General features: G+C 42.6%; 1 protein-coding gene across 1 annotated transcript in view; it reads left to right on the top strand.

Annotated features, from left to right (window-relative positions):
* Positions 1 to 5,247: 5,247 nt before the first annotated feature.
* Positions 5,248 to 17,642, top strand: part of LOC128450842 (protein unc-79 homolog) — a 36,561-nt gene continuing 24,166 nt past the window's right edge. Inside the window, exons 1-12 of the mRNA XM_053434568.1 lie at positions 5,248 to 5,379; positions 7,335 to 7,455; positions 10,497 to 10,810; positions 11,531 to 11,701; positions 12,216 to 12,311; positions 12,420 to 12,475; positions 13,632 to 13,761; positions 13,884 to 13,948; positions 14,805 to 14,893; positions 15,746 to 15,786; positions 16,109 to 16,137; positions 17,254 to 17,483. Of these exons, the coding sequence (XP_053290543.1) occupies positions 5,358 to 5,379; positions 7,335 to 7,455; positions 10,497 to 10,810; positions 11,531 to 11,701; positions 12,216 to 12,311; positions 12,420 to 12,475; positions 13,632 to 13,761; positions 13,884 to 13,948; positions 14,805 to 14,893; positions 15,746 to 15,786; positions 16,109 to 16,137; positions 17,254 to 17,483 (1,364 nt within the window). The 5' untranslated portion in view covers positions 5,248 to 5,357. The remainder of the gene's footprint in view (positions 5,380 to 7,334; positions 7,456 to 10,496; positions 10,811 to 11,530; positions 11,702 to 12,215; positions 12,312 to 12,419; positions 12,476 to 13,631; positions 13,762 to 13,883; positions 13,949 to 14,804; positions 14,894 to 15,745; positions 15,787 to 16,108; positions 16,138 to 17,253; positions 17,484 to 17,642) is intronic.

Genomic DNA, 17,642 nt, shown 5'->3' with positions numbered 1-17,642 from the left:
CCGTGCCGTTTCGAAACCTGCAGCTGAAGAGGTTCTTTTTTTTAAAAATTTAAATGTATGTTCATCCTACCTGGTGTATCTGCAGTAAATATTTTTATAGTCAGTATTTTAATATAATAAATCTGAATTTGTTTCATTACTGCTCACGTGTGTGGCTTATATATGTTTTAATTATTTACTAAACCGCTTTTTTGTATGCATACATTCCTTGTTAGCTATTTCAGATCGCCAGACCCATGTGCTACAAAGCGCTGGTCACCTGTCTGTTCAAATTGTATTGACATTGAACATTAACTGAGTCTAAAGCACAACAATTCTACACTGCTCTTCCCTGGGCCATTAAGAATACACAAGCGGAGTGTGAAGACAAATAAAATGAACGGTCCTCGAGATATTCGTTCCACAGACAGACATTGGTGGAAGGAGGTAGGTGCTTTCAATTTTCAATTGCCATAAAATCTGTTTCAAATGACACGTTGGGTAATCCAGCATTAAAATTGATTACAATGACGATCCACAGGGAAATCGTGCATATACCTCTCAGATCAAGCAAAGTAAATATGCTCTAGGTTCCACGCCTTTAAATTGGAACTAAAACAGCTTTACTTCCTGTGTTTTGTCCAACTTGATGAGCTCCCCAAGCTTATCACCGACTTGTGCAATAAGACATTTACCAGCGCCCTCTAGCGATGTGACTGGGGAAGTGGGCAACGTGGAGGGTACGTGTCAAGAAATCCTATCAACCTTTTACCCTGCATGAGAACATCAGCTGTTTCGTAAAAGAGGATACACAGACATCAGCTGTTTCGGGATAGAGGATACACATCCAATCAGAAGACAATGGCTATTGATGCATTATTGGAAGTTGGGTATAGTTGCTGTAAAATGTTTGCTCCTCAGTTGCAGCTCTCTAGGCCTCCTGTAGAGGGCGACACAGTACAGTTAGGATCAGGTGAGCGCTCAACCATCCCTAGCTATGCTGCTATAGGCCCAGACTGCTCAGGGAACTCCCATCATGCACTGAGCCCCTCTCCCCTCCTGTCTGTGTCTCTGTCCCCCTCCCCCCCCCCCCCCCCCCCCCACCTCACATTCATTTAATTACTACATGTCACTGACTTTTTGTTCTCACTTCTCTCTCTCTCTCTCTCTCTCTCTCTCTCTCTCTCTCTCTCTCTCTCTCTCTCTCTCTCTCTCTCTCTCTCTCTCTCTCTTTATCTCTCTCTCTCTCTTCCTTTCTATCTCTCTACATCTTTCTCTGCCGCGTTTTCTCTCTCTTTCGCTTTCTCTCTCTGTCTGTCTCACTCTCGTTGCCTCTTTCTCTCTCTGCCTCTTTCTCTTCTGCTTTCTCTCTCGCTTTCCTTCTCTCTCTCTCTTTCGCTTTCTGTCTCTCTCTGTCTCTTTCTCCCTCTCTCTTTACGTTTCTCTCTGCAGGTATCTCTGAATCCAGAGCTGCAGGATTCAGACAACAACAACAGCAACAACAACAATTATTATTGTTATTCTTTTTGTAATTATTATAAATATAAATTGTTGCTGCTATCATTAATAACATCCATAATGATCCCTCTTATTGTTTTCATTTTAGAGCTGAAACCTGATGGTTCTGTTCCTGGTCTCTCTCTCCTCTCTCTTCTCTCTCTCATCACCCTTCCCATCTCTCTCTCTTGTCTCCCCTCTTTTCCGCCCATCTCTCCTCTCCTCCCCATTTCCCCCTGCTCACCCCAACCAGTTGAGACAGATGGCCGCCCACATTGAGACTGGTTCTGCTGAAGGTTTCTTCCAGTTAACGAGGGACTGTAAAATTGAATTGAATTGAAATATATTAATGCCAACGCCTCTGGGATTTTTAGAAATTGTATTTTAAAGTTGGTACTTTCAAGGGCTGAGCAATCCTGGTTTTTATTCTTTTTATTTTTTTTGTCAGATGAATTGGGTTTTTGTTATTATAAATTTTTTTGTCATTTTTAATTTAATTAAAAAACATTTTTGTGCAGAGCAGGGCCACGCTATTTTGAATTAAGTTTTTTGCAAGAGTTTATGCAGAGTTTATTTTGTTAATAAAAGATATGCAAAGTATTGGTGATAACAGTGGTTTCAATATCATTTAATGAAATATTGGAATCTGAACACCAGGTAGATTTTGTTGTTGCTTCTTCATGATGAGTCATCCCCAAAGTTATTCAAAGTGGTTTCTTCATAGTTGATATTATGTTCAATATTAATTAAATAAAATGTCAAAAATAATGTTATTTATATTGGTCTGTTAAACTTTTAGATTTAAAACTGTTCCTTTTTGTGCTGACTCAGTTGATAGTGTTTGTTTTAATCAGTTGTCATTCCAACAGTCCCTGTCCTGATGGGATCTTTGCTCAGTTTGTTTACATGAAAGTCTTTGGCCCACGGAAGTGACTCCTCCCAGGAGCAGTGATGGGAATGAGATGAAAGTTGTGACAATCTCTTCCCATCTCACAGGATATGAGGAGAAGTTTCCACAGGAACTTTTCCTCAGAGTAGAGGAGGGTGAGTGCGAGCCGAACAAAGCAGAATGATGTTCTCTGCTCTGAAGAGACCAGCTGTGACCAGGTCCATGTTGAGGAAATCGTATCAGCAGAATCTCAGGTGGATCATCTGCGGCAAGCCGGCAAAGGAAAAGATCGGGCCAGTGGTAGGTCAGATTGTTGTAGTTGTTTGGTACAGGTCAGAGGGGCATGTTATGCATGTTATCTGAATTGTGTCTGAGAGCCTTTTGCAACCTTACTTGTACTGATACCTGTGCAACTGGGTGCAGAGTTATAGTCAAAGGGGACTCTCTTTTTGGGGTTCATAATTATAATTTGGGGTACTACTTGAAAAAAGTACTACTTGAAGAGGTTACAGGCTCCAATTTTCAGAAAATGCTTAAGTTTCCTCATACTCTCCCTTCTAGCAGCTGCAGCAGCCACTCTCAGCTCACAAGCTACGTTTCAGCTCCACCCCTTGCTATAAAGCTTAGACTTTAAATATTAGACTTTGCAAATATTATACATCCAAATACAAAGAGTACAACGGTCAATCTTCATGGGAAGTCAGTGCCTGTGATACTTCACTTTATTGCCTCTAATGCGAGGAATTCAAGCGAACTCAGTATCCTCGGCCTGCAGAATGGGAGAGATGTTTTATTCATTTCTTATCCATAAGTTAGTGAGAAGCTCTGGTCTCTGAAAACGGATCCAAGGATGGAACCGAAACACAGCAGACAGTGTTTATGCCACTATAAATCTGTTGATCTGTCCTCAGGGACCTGCACAGGGGCTTTTACAAAGCCTGGCTCAGGTTAAGAGTAGCATAGTGCAGAGGGACTAAGGGAATATCATGGTCGGAAGATACAAGGCTGCTGCTTATATTGTCCGATGAGTCACTGAGATTGGGACCCTGTGATGTGAACACCCCCCCCCCCCCCCTTGCTTTACTTGCAGCTGATGACAGGCGAGGTCTTGGTGATATCATACAGTGCCTTAAATTACAAATCATCATATGTCTGTTATTGAAGCATTTTCTTACTGTTCTTGCAGAAATCTATCTTTGCCTTGTGTGTGTTTGCTGTTGCTCTCCTGGTCCCGGCTGGATGGATCTTGTATCACATCCCAGAGTACCGGCAGAGATCCCCTCCACAGCAGTGACTCCTGCAACAACCGTGCACTGCTGTTGCCTCGAACCACTTCCAATGTGTCAAATATTTGGAGTGGAAATAAAAACCTTTGTCAGGTTTGAAGCATGAGGAAACTGAATAAAGAGGTTCACATGCTATCTGCTGTGTTGTGTTTTATTTCTATATTAATAAGAAGGGGACTTTGTTGACTGATTTCCATGTAACATTTAAAAATACTTAATATGTGCTTCAACATAATTTGAGTGGTAACAAGTAGGAGGATCATTCCAGGGGCCAGATGTCCCAAACCCTACCCCGCCCTGGGTGTTTGAATGTATTGTCCCTTGACCCCAATATGGATGTTGCTCCTCACCAGGTGGAGATGTGATGGAGAGACTCCAACAGTTCTTGGCACAAAGCATTATGGGAAGCGTCTGTCAGTGCCTCAGACCTAATAAAGGATGCAGGACGTAATTTCCCATAAACATAAAAACAAACAGTGAACATCTGATTTTCCTACCTGGCACATCATGGTTATGATGTGTGTGTAATAAAACAATATCAATAGCAATGTAATTTCACAACTAGCAATATAAAAAAGGCTTAACAATTAGCAATATAATTATTATACATTGTATGATCTTGGAATAATCTAATCGTGTATCGAATGTTATATAATCGAATAATCTGAAGTTGTCAGATCTGGTTACAATGGAGGAATTAAAGTAAATATCAAACGGTCAAAATAGCTCTTATGGTCACATTGGATGCTCTGAAAAGCCTTTTTGAATTGGAAGATGTGTGTTGTGAATATAGTGTATGACACTTGTATTTATTAATATCTAGTCATATTGCACTTCTCAAAACATAGTTTCAAAGTGCCTCACAAATATAAAAACACATAAAAATACAAAAATATATCAAACAAATAAAAACAAAGTGAGAAAAACAAAATGAACTCTGAGTAGGAACGGGTGTCTGTAATGTTTTCCACGTTGTTTTGTTTTTATTAATGAATTTACCTCTCTCCTCATAAAGAAGAGTTTAACATGACAACCTTCACTCAGGAGCAAAAATCGGCCATTCAAGTTGAAATAAAAATAATAATGTGATAATCATCGACTGATGCAAACCATTTTTATCTTGATATATATTTCATGCAGCCCTATATTATTTATGACTGTGTGACAACCATCTGTTGCATGTTCATCTATTCATCCTGCACCATAACAACATAAGATTTGGAGCAAACACCCAGATGAGGTTTTGGTGTTTCCTCCACTGTCATCATCTCAAAGGAGACTGATGGACTTGTTGAAATAATTGAATGACAATTTGTCAAAGCCGGATCAGTCCATTTTTGGAAAGGTAGTGTGGTGGGAGGTGTGTATATCAAGCATCCCTCTCCACATGGAGGAGAAAATAAATTCCTGAGATAGAAGAACGACTCCTAAAAATGTAAATTAAGTGAGTCTCTCATTTTAATTCCACTAAAAGCTCAGCGAGAAACCGACCACTGACGAAAACCCCACAGCGCATGAACCACCACCGCGCAGGAGTGGTACAACCAAGCCCGGAGCCTGGGCTGCTGAGAGGGGGAGTACATTCACTTTTTCACCGCTGACGGAAACGCAACGCCGGGGGAGGAGAGAGGATAAAGGAACAGACCGAAAACCACAGTGAAAACAACTGACAGTCTGGGTTATATGTTTCCCCAAGAGTCTGCGAGATGTCCACGAAGGCAGAGCAGTGTAAGTACATATCTGTGTGTGTTTCCACCTGTCTTTACATGAGGGTGAAGCTGTGATGTGATTCGGGGGGTATTTAACCATGGGAGCGGATGAGGGGAGCTGTCCTTGGTGATGAACGCGCGGTTGCCAGGGCAGGTTGTTGCAACACGTCCCCCCCCCCCCCCCCCTCTCTCTCTCTCTCTGTCCCCTTCTCGCACCGCAGAGGATGACTGGAGGCTCGGTGCTCACACACACATCTCTCCGTCCATCTCTCCGTCCAACTGCAGGGTTCACAGAAGAAAACGAAAATGTCGTAGCAATAAGTCGAATGGCCGTTTGTGTATTTGATTGATTGACGTGGCTGCATTTGGGGGGGGGGGGGGGGGGGGGGGGTCGAGCTGTGGTGCTGCTGCTCTCAAGGTCGACCCGACAAGATTCTCCCACCGAACAATATGGTGGCATTAGAATGATCGATAACGTGGGTTTGATCACACGGCGCCGTGAAGGCTGCTGATGATTTCCTCCTCCTCCTCTTCATCCACACCTTCATCATCACACCCCCCTCCCTCGGTTTGCCTTGGAACAGGTGGAAACAAGCACCAGCCTCTGATCCACACTAACCCTAACCCATCTGGACTTAACGATCCTGGCAGACTTAATTTTATTAAGGAATTGCGCACGTAATCGAATTTAAACCAACTAAAATTGTAAAAATGTGAGGTAAAAGTTGAGTGTTGCTCATGTTGTTTATAGGCAATGTATTGAACAAACGACCAGGCTAATATTAGAAAAAGATGAAGCAATATGTTGTTCTACTGTCAAACATCATATCGGCAGTTATCTGTATTTATCTTAATAGGGTCCTTTGTCTAAAGACTTTTTTTATCAAAATGTTAGTGAGGACATTTCATATCAGCCCACCATCAAAGTGCAATTACATCAGACTAGTGTACTACTATTATATAGTATTGACACAATTTGATGCAGACCATGATAAATAGCTAATCCTGTATACACTTGAAGAGATTTTCTCACAATATTATAAGTATAGTACATACATTCTCCTTATAAAACCACATTTAAATTCACTAGATCCGAATTTTCATCTGGAGCTGGATGGCAACACATTTTTGGGGATCTGCACCATCAGAACTACACCCCATCTCACAATGTTGAAGAAAATAAAGTTCCTGTATTTGCAGCCCTGATCCATATCCATAACACAATTTTATGGAAATCAGTTAAGCAGTTTTTGCGTTATCCTGCCAACAAAAGCGGAGAAACATATCCTTGGCTCCTCATCCTTCATCCCTCAGGGAAGAGAGGGCATCATGTGTGATACAGCACTGTACCACAGCTCAGTTCTCCTACCACACTTGCTCACAGCCAGCTGCTTTATTTTTATTTTGGGGGTTTGTCATTTACAGGTCAGAGAGGAAGCTAAACATCGCAGCCCAAAGTCACAGAAAATGGGTCAGCGATCACCAGCGCCCAACCTTTACTTAACCAGGCGAAAACAACAAATAAAATGCTCAAACCCAAAGACAGAGACTTGAGGGAGTTAAGTTCCATAGGACTCCACGCTGAAATGTTTCTCAGTGACATTTGTGAAGGGAATGAGTGAGCTCTTTCTCGTGTTCACCCTCGAACGCAATTTCCCAGCTTGTCTCGGGACTTGAGCCGGCAACCCTTTGTGCACGAGCGTGTTTCTGTAAGTCATAGGTTACTGCCTCCTCCAGGGCCTCCTGTGACCTCGCCGCTATACCAAAAAGGTCACCTGAAGAAGGCCAGAGAGCCATGGAATCACAGACTCTTTGTTTAAAGCATCCAAATTACATGCAGTTGGGTCTTGTCGTGGAGAAACAACAACAGATGTATAGATTTATGCATGTTTGCCTCACTCTTGTGCTCTTTACTCACTACAACAGTCTTTCTAGTGTTGATTTACTTGTTACTCTGCTTTTTATTTTGTCTAGTTGCCTCTAAGATACGATACTTGCAAGAGTATCACAACCGTGTGCAACACAATATTTACCCAGTGCCCTCTGGAACAGACATTGCAAACACACTGAAATACTTTTCCCAAACCCTGCTCAGGTAAGTACCCTGCTTTAGAGCCAACAGGTGAACTAACAGCCTGTAGAATGTTTGATATTTAGCGTCAGGAGAGTTCACAGTGCAGTGCACACTTTCTCAAAGGGAAGACAGTGACACCATTCTGAATTTACTACATAAAAAAGGAAGTTATAGGGAAATGGCTAGCTCGTTTTACTGATATAAGAGTGTAGCAGATTTGCCCTGAAGTTACATGGTTTGTGTGAAAGTAGCAGCAAAGATAGGCGGCTCAGTGGTGTTTATTGATTCAGTGGCCGACAGCTAGATTAACGCTTCCGGGGGGTGGGTGGGCTCTAGTGTCCTTTCCAGAGGGAGGCGGACGGCAGGTCCTCCTGCTCTGCAGTCGCAGGGTCATCCTGCTCCTCTGGGTGCTGTGAAAGCCAGAGGAAGGAACAACATGTTATTTCCTCCTCAAACACAGGTCAAGTAGGCGGCCATTTTAGACACATCTAATTTTCATCATGTGTCTTTTTCCTTAGCCTGAGCTTCTTTCCATTTAAAAATAGACAGCAGAGATAATTATTTTTTGTTGTCATCTGGCTTCATAAAGAACTCCAGTGTTGTTGTGACTTATTTGTTAATTTACAAATAAAGGGTGTGATTGCCGAAGGCTGAACTTGTTTGTCCCACTTTTATGATTAATAACAGTGTAGGGTGGTATCTATTTGAGATTCATCCACTGAGTATCCTGGAGGCTTCGTGCATTGCTGAAGGGCCATCCTACACCAGCTTCCTGTTTTAAATCCTGGGCTGCAACCGATGATCTTTTCATCTGAGTGCGAATACAGTCACTCACCATGATGCCACTGCTTGCTCGATATTATCCTGCAGAACAGCCTCTTTGCCTGAGGGGGTCTGGTTTCCTGAGCGGGGGGGGGGGGAGGACGGACAGACTCCAGGATTATCCATCCACCTGTTCCTTCTGAAGTCCAGGGCGAAGAAGAAGAGAGTGAATGCAAAAAAAAAAGGGGGAGAGGGTTATCAAGTGGGATTAGTCAGCCTTTAAGTAGGTATGTGTCATGTTCTTGGAAAGAAAAAGCGAAACAGCCAGAGGAGGTGTTTGCTGATTCATACGCTCATTTTTTGGTTCAGCACAGGTCAGGGCAGAAAAAAGGGAAAAGACGCAGTTCTGTTAGCCTCCTTAAAGATGAGGCATAGCTTCCCGTATTTCTCCAAGTCAAGCTGAGCTCTCTGCTACAGTGAGCCTCACTGGCTTCGCGCCAAACTGGACCACCCATGAGAACGACTGCAGCGGACCGCAATCATCCACTGTTTAGCTACGGTTTAAGATTTAGCACCACACACTTGAAATCCTGTTTCTCAGATGAGTCTTGATTGTGCTTTGAAGTCTTGATTACAGATAGACACATAGCCAATGACCTTGTATTGACAGCGCAGGGACTGACAGTCGATGTACGTCATGTGTCTGTACCAGTGCATTTCTACATGTGTTTTATGTGTCGTATAACTCTTGTGTCGTTCTGTTGGTACGTATGTACGTGTTCAGCGTACGTGTGTGAGCGTGTCTTTTTATATGTCTATGTTCATTGTTCAAATTGATGATGTTTTCTATATGAGATATGGGCAGTGAAAAAGTCATACTTTGAGATACAGTCCGTTGTCATGCTGGTGGAGTTTGTGCTGCACAATGACGCAGCGTCACGAATGAATCTACGCGGACTTAAATCTTGCAGAGTATAACTTTGAGGGGATTAGGTCAGAAAATGTTAAATTCTGCTGTTCACGTATAAACTCAACATTATGCATCTAATGTTATTATGTAAAAAAAAAATACTTATGAAATCCCCTTTCTCACTTGCCATGAATGCTATAACTCTTTTTTGAGTGACCTTCCAAAAAAACAAAACAATACAGCAGCATTTATAATCTGGGCTCTCATGATAAATCCCAATCATTTGCCTGATAGAACAGCTTAGCTCTTTGATAATGTGCAGTAAAAAAAAAAAGAGCAATGCTCTCTGGCCCCCACCCTCCCCCCTCCTCCACCCTAGACGCTCCCACACTCAACCCCGACTAGTTTTTTGCTTTTTGTTTTTTCTCCCCCCCCCCCCTTTGAAATTGAAAAAGTCCACCACCTTCCCCCCGGGGACAGCAAACACAATTGTCCATCTTGCATTAGCTCACAAACATGATGCCACCAGTCATCTCCCCCTTGATACAACCTATTTCCTTTGTCATTATAGTTTCTCCTCTACAGTAGATTAGTTGTTACATTTATTTTAGAAACCTGAATCCATATGCCTGTTGGATCTCATTATTTCTCCTGATGATACTGGTGCAGTATCATAACGTATGCATACGGACATTATTTCTCTGGTGCAATAAACATGTGCTGTGACCTAGGAGCACTTGATCTAACCTCACACACATGTTTATTACTGGCTGAAGCATGTTTCAAAAGTGTCACCTCTGTATTTTCCCGAAACAATTTGGTGTCACTCCCATCCTTGACAGCCCCACTAAAGACAAGGAAATTTCATTTTTAAAAAAGAAATTCCACGGCCCATTGGCCATTTTTTTTTTTTTTTTGCATAGTGGCCACCAATGACCTTGCTGATTGGAAGACGGCAGCCATTGAGGGACAGTGATTTGCACTGTCCCTCTTTGGAGAAGTATGGGGTTGCCACTGAAAACATGCCATTTTTTATATTTTTGCTCCTTGTCACCAGATACGCATGAGATGCAGTGATCATTGCAGTTTGTGCTCATGTTTTTTTTGTTTTCCAAGTGCAAAGGCAGACAAAACGAGATGAAATTGAACTCGAGTCACTCTGAGCAGACAAAGCAGGGAAAAATTGCCCGTGCCTTCAGTGATACAGTCAAATAGTGAGACACTGCATCCTATGTGGGGTTTATCTGGGTTTGTTTTTTTCTATTTACGCTGTCTCTGTAGTGCCATTTCAATGTAATGTGCTGTTTTTTTGTGTCTTTGTTGTCTCTTTTTTTCCCTTGTTCCCCCTCCTCTACCCTCCCTCCCCCCTACCCTCCCGCCCCCGGAGCAGCATTCTGTCCCGCACAGGCAGGAAGGAGAACCAGGAAGCTTCCAATTTGGCCGTGCCCATGACCATGTGTCTTTTTCCTGTGCCATTCCCACTCACCCCATCTCTAAGACCACAAGTCAGTTCCATCAACCCTACAGTTACTCGCTCCCTCCTTTACAGCGTTCTGCGCGATGCCCCGTCAGACCGCGGGGGGCAGGGGCAGCAGAGTCGGGACGCTCAGCTCTCAGAGTACCCCTCTCTGGACTATCAGGGCCTCTATGTGACCCTCGTGACCCTGCTTGACCTGGTGCCCCTGCTGCAGCACGGTCAGCATGGTGAGTCAAGGCCCCAGTGCACCACTGTTTGTCATCATCATCCCCCCCGAGCCGTCTGGCCTGCATGAAGCCACTGCTGCTTTTTTGGCCTCTTTTGTAACGGGAAGAGAGAAGTCCTGCTGAGGATCTTGAGGGATGCATGGGGTGATTGGGAGCACGCTGGATCCTGTCAACCTATTCGTTCATAAGCCATTGGATACACCAGACATAGGCTTTCTCTTCTGTGTATCATACTTGACTGCATGTTTGTTATGTAAAAGTGCGAGAAATGTTTGAACTTATGTTGTCACGTGAAAATATATTAAGTTAAATGAAAATCACACGTGGGTAAATGCAATGTTTAGAGCACAGCTGAGAATGACATAGTTCCACACTGTTTTCCACGGGCCCCAGTCTGCATCACAGTCAGTGTTCTTATTTTTCATGAATATTTTACCACTGTTAAAAAAAGCTCTAAAGCATGAAAATCCATCTCCTTGACTAGATTGCTCCACTTCTCCTGTGGGCAAACTTTACATCACTGGCTTTTAAAGAAAACTTTACTGCCCTCAACAGAAGATCAAACTGCGTTTTATTTTTGCACTGTTAAAACTGTTAAATGACTGAATTTTCATGTGATGTCTGTGGCTACATACAGTATGTGAATACTGTATGTGCAGTTTATTGAATAAGTGTCTGTATATCTCTGTCTCTTTTTGTGCCTTTTCCCTTTCTCATCAGATCTGGGACAGTCCATATTTTATACAACAACTTGCCTCCTGCCCTTTCTCAGTGATGATATTCTCAGCACTTTGCCCTATACTATGATCTCCACTTTAGCCACTTTCCCCCCTTTCCTCCACAAAGACATCATTGAGTACCTGAGCACATCCTTCCTCCCAATGGCTATATGTAAGTATGATCCATCACATGATAATGAATGCAACATAATCAGCTCCTGTAAACATTGAACTCAACCCATCATCAGTGACGAATGCAGCACAAATAGCAGTTGCTAGGCATTTAAAGGGATCGTTCACTCAAAACCGAAAATTCACTCAATGTCTACTCACCGCTATCCCGATGGAGGTTTGAGGGTTTGAGTCCACAAAACACTTTTGGAGTGTCAGGGATCAACAGCATTGCAACCATATCAAATACAATTGAAGTAAATGGTGACTACTTCTTAAAACGTTAAAATAATAACAGAAACAATTCAGAAAAATGCCTCCATACTGCTCCTGTGGTGTTATCCAAGTGTTCTTAAGCCCTGACACTAAAATTTCGAGTCAAATTAAAAATAAACTATCCCTTTAAGCTTTGAAAACCACCCAAATGTTCTATAAATGACATAAACCGATCTTCATTACCACCTTACAGAGACCAGACAGTGATCTTTCCTTTTCTCTCCCTTGGTCTTCTGTAGTGGGCTCCACTCGAAGGGAAGGAGGTGTCCCAGCCTATGTAAATCTGTCTGCTTCCTCTATGCTCATGATTGCAATGCAGTACACCACAAACCCAGGTAACCCATGACACTGACCCCATTTGATGCATGCATGCAAATCTGACCTACACTCAAATGTCGTGTAGTAACGTATCTGTGCCTTAACTGATCTGTACTTCTTTCCAGTGTATCACTGTCAATTGTTGGAGTGTCTGATGAAGCACAAACAGGAAGTGTGGAAGGTATGTCACCCTGTGGATGCAGAGAATAGACTGTATATAAAGATGGACGACCCGTCTGCTCCTCAAAAGTGAAGCCAAAGCTTCTCAATCGCCATCTGGTGGCTGGCTGTACTACAGTTTTAAATTATACCTCCTCCATGTTTATGGATCAGGCATGGACCAAATTAAAAAGTCAAGTCATATGTTGAATAAATCTTTCTCAGATATGATTTCTGTCATTTTGGGAAGTTATGATCACACTATATGTTCATGTTTTCCTTTCTCTGGTGAGTTTGGTTTTATTTATAGTCATTTGATGCTATTAAAAATGGTGAAATACTTTCGACGACAGCTGACTCACGGTTGGTTGAGTGAGTGTATAGACAGGACTTTGCTACCTCGGCTCCATCCGTCGATCGCTACTGCGAAGACTCTGGCTCCAAATGAGCAAGATGGCAGCCTTCATATGTCCAGGATATATTTGTTTCATTTCTGGGTCGTGGCAGGATGTAGAGACGCATTGTTCATCTTCTTATACAGTCTACGATGCGCACATATTGTCATCTGTGTAAAGCAGAATATAAGAGTTTCATTCCACGTTGAGATTTGTTATTTATTTAATTTAACAAACAGTCTATTCTTCTTAAGGAGAAGTTTGTGTCTGTATGGTAAATATGTAGCTACAGCTAACTAGCTACTCTAATAAGCTAGCTCTTAGCTTGGCCTAGCATAAAGAGTGAAACAGGAAGAATCTTCTAGACTGGCTCTGTTGAAAGGTAAAACATATCTGACCTGCTTAAGTTCCCTAATGAACACATTATTATCTTGTTTGTGACGAAAAAAACTGTGCTTAACTTTTATTGAAAATACCACTTATTATCACCAAGCTAGCCATTAGTCCCTGCTCGTATCTGTTGTGCCAAGCTAATCGTTAGCTATTGTGCTAGCTTCATGTTAAGCGTACACATAAACAGACATTTTAAAGCTCTTGAAACTGTTCTTTTGAAAATAAAATAAAATATAAAGGTTTTGTCATAGTTTTAAAAGCAACTTGTAGCCTTTACAAATGGATATATGAAAATCGATTTGCTGCTAGCTCTATTCACTATTCACAAATATCCAGTAAATCTATTACAATTGGACTTTAATCCTTGTTGATGTGGTCTGTGTATTCCAGGACCTTCTTTACGTCATATCATACGGACCATCCCAAGTAAAACCTCCTGCCGTGCAGATGCTGTTTCATTACTGGCCCAACCTGAAGCCCCCCGGAGCCATCAGTGAATACAGAGGGCTGCAGTACACCGGTCAGAATCTCTCAATGTCACAGCTGCTGCTTCATCCGTCCTTGAACCAACTAAAGGTCTAATCTTTCCCCCATTTTCCTCTTTTTCATCCTCCTCCCTCAATGCCTCTCCTCCTGGATCAGCCTGGAATCCCATCCACTGTCAACACATCGAGTGCCACAACGCCATCAATAAACCGGCTGTCAAGGTGACTTCAGTGTTAAATGTATAGAAAGATCCTACATCTTTTTACGTCTACAGTGCCTTGTCACTTAAACATGATTGATTAGCGGGGTGCTATGTGTTCAAACAGCTACCTCCCCCGAGAACTTGACCGGGAATGCATGTGTCAGATTGCCTAGCAGAGTTCAACCAGGCATGGAGCCCCTCTGTAAATAAATCAGTCCGTGCCCAGGCAGCTGCACGAGCGGGGTAACGATATCATCCTCCCTTACACCAGTGTCGTAGCTGCTGCACTGCTTTATCTGCTGCCGCTTATATTTACCCAACTGTGCTTAAAGCTGACAAATAGAGAAGGAGCCTGGGCATGGACAGAGGCCAGATTTCAATTACCAGAAGCATGGAGGGGGGTGGGGTGGGGGGTGGGGGGCTTAATTGGAAGTAGTGACCCCGCGCGGCCCTTCAGGATGGGGTGGCATCAAGTGAGAGCAGTAAATTACAGTGCACCATCTGAACATCGAGGCCACGAGCGTTGGGGGTTTCACACAGGGCCAGGCACAGGTTGCGAGGGACTGGAGTGCAGCATATGCACGCAGCCATGCACACAGAGGAGCGGGGAGGCAGGTATAGGTGTCGGACGATTCCTCCGGCAAGACACTACACTCTGAGAGTAAAGCTGCATGTGAGACGGCACATGGTAAAGGACACTTTGGACAGTTAAGATGTTTATGAAAATGAAATGTTAGAAGGATAAGTAGGAAGTAAGTATTCTCCTTTTTTTGTGGAAGTTGCTGTCACTATCCTTAAACAGAACCCACCTGTCAATATATTGATCATTTAAATGCTACATACATTTTCTAACGCTTCCAATGTCACTTTTGCAGATGTGTATAGATCCTACTCTTTCTGTTGCCCTGGGAGACAAGCCCCCTCCTCTTTATATATGTGAGGAGTGCAGCCAGAGGATAGCAGGGTATGTATACATGTATGTATGTTTCACCTCGTGTCTCCATCTCCAGATGCTCCCCCGACTTCAACAAGATGCCATTCCAAACATACATCACCCACTGCCTGCCTTGTTATTCCTCTCTTTAACCCAGGGGACATGCATCGCCATGGTTACGTAATTCCCTTGTGCCGCTAATGAGATCATCATCACAAAAGCACGCAGCCAATTTCTTCTCTTTTCTCCCTGTAACTGTTGCAACAGAATGAGTCAACCAAATACAGTAGCGGGATTGTTCTAAAGGTCTCTGGTTCGGATGGGTAAGAGTGTCCAACCAGAAGGGTTCTGAGAATTCAAATCCAAACAGAGGAAGTGTTCTGACAATGAAGCAGGCAGGAGTCCAAATGTGTGCATGTGGGGACGGTGGCTGGCTGAGCGTGGCTCAACAATCTTAGATGCAGGCAAAAACAACAAAAGTTAGATTCAGGTGAACAGGAGAAAGTTTTTCTACGAAGTGGCAGGATTTGTGGGGAAAAGGCCACATGGTCCTCATACACAGCCAAGTTTGTTGCACTTAGGTATGTAACAACACATATGAAACAGTTGCAGGAAGCAAGAGGGCTGGGCAAACAATGCACGGAAACCTCACAATAACAACAGCAAAACCAACTAAGTATTCATATTCTTCACTGGGGCATATTTGAATTACATGACTCAGTTTTTGTTTATTTTATCGGACACTGAGAGAAGATATCTTGTGTTATGGCTGTGTGGAAAGTTGAGACTGCTGTGTAGACACAAGCTGGACATGTTAATAAGTATATACACTCTAAGGAACCCTTTGCCTATACAACATGTAATGTTTATACGTTTTTCCAGAGACCACGCTGAATGGCTTGTTGATGTTCTCCTGCCCCAAGGTGAGCGCCGCAAACTAAAGTGTGTCAAAGCTTTAATATTAATTTGTCACAGACTGTCACATACAAACATACACAATAAATATTATAAACATAGTGTAGCCTATATGTTCAGTACTTAAAATAAAGGAAAGTTCGTGGTTCAACAATATAATACAGAGTATAGAAATAGATAAGAATGATCTTCAATGCTGTAGGTTATTTCAGTTGAGTTTCATGTATAGAAGCTGCTGATATATTCTGTATGTATAGTTTCATTATTATTTTGCAATGAAAGATATGAATTACAAAAGCCTTGAACATTGTTGTTCATTTCTCTTTACAGCAGAGATATCAGCCATTTGTCAAAAGAAGGTAAGATATTTATACTGCAACATGAACTCTAATATCAATGTCTACTCATGGTTTCCTTTTCTCTATATTTACAATTATTTAATGAAATTCTACCTTTAACTGCAAAACCTGAGATGAGCCATCAAATATCAAACAGTACATATTTTTAATTGTTTTATCACTGTAAACAGAAACAATTGAATTGGTTAACCCTGAATATACTTCAAGATCTATCAATGTTTACCTATGATTCCATAGCAAGGTCATTTATTTATGAATCTGAAAAACTGAAGTGGCTCAGTAAAAGCCAAATCATTTCAAATAAATGTTTGTTTGCGGATGTCAAATGCGTGGCCTAAGGCAGAGCTGCTCCTTTCTGGTTTCTACTGTGACAGGGGGAAACCTGAGTGTGAGCCGGTCTCGGGTATTCCCGTCAGGCCGAGCAGCTGACTGATGTTGTCAGGGGAAACAGCTGGTCCCTGTTCTGTTCTATAATCCACAGCCTCCCTCTCTGATCAGGCTTTGTCCCACCTATTCCAGAAAGCTCTTTAAAATTCCCACCTGGGTTTCACACGGGATCCGACAGGGCTCTTCATCTGAGAATAGCTACTTATAATTACACCATGATACCAAACATAGAACAAACTTCAAACAACAACAACATCTTAAGTAACTTTTTTCTCTCGCTGAAAGCTTTGACAAGTGAATGAGTGAAATCGCCATCAGAGGACAGATATCTTAATTTGATAGGGAGCACTGCATCCCCCTAATGGCACAAGATTAGAGGCTGATCAGATTAGGATGCCTCTCTAGTGCCATGCTTTTTATTTTTAGAAACCTGAGACACCATGGGGACGCATAAAGACATTTTCTATCGCCACAGATGAAGACAGATCCAATTTTCCTAAACAAATGCATATTACAAAGAGACATATTAATTAGGAGGGTATTTTATAACTAGAAATATGCTTATTTTTAGGGGCTTGTCGTGAGACATCATTGGCTGCTGTACTGTGATTGTTGATGTGGTTTTTTTTGCCTGCTGCTGAGAATAGAAATTAAAATGGTCCCTTCTTCTCCTCCTCCTCCTCCTCTTCTTCCTCCTGCTTTCACTTGTGTTTCGGACTCGCACTATAGAACTGTAGCTCCCATGTTAGGCGGGCTGTGGTCACCTGCTTCTCGGCCGGTTGCTGTGGGCGCCATGGCAACCGGCCTGTCCGCTACTGCAAGCGTTGCCATGTCAACCACCACAGCAGTGAGGTGGGGGCTGCGGCGGAGACCCATCTGTACCAGACCTCGCCCCCTCCCATCAACACACGGGAGTGCGGAGCGGAGGAGCTGGTGTGCACAGTGGAAGCGGTTATAAGGTACATTGACAGTGTTTACACTAACATATCCCAGTTACAAGACAGAAGACTGTAACGTTGTGAATCAAGATTTTATATTAATATAGACCACAATACGGCAGGAAATTATATTAATAATATATGTGATGTCAGGATATCTTAAGTCTATTTTTATTTCTC

This window comes from Pleuronectes platessa, chromosome 11 (assembly GCF_947347685.1).
Source record: "Pleuronectes platessa chromosome 11, fPlePla1.1, whole genome shotgun sequence".
Lineage (NCBI taxonomy): Eukaryota > Metazoa > Chordata > Actinopteri > Pleuronectiformes > Pleuronectidae > Pleuronectes > Pleuronectes platessa.
This window is presented reverse-complemented; position numbering and strand designations above follow the sequence as displayed.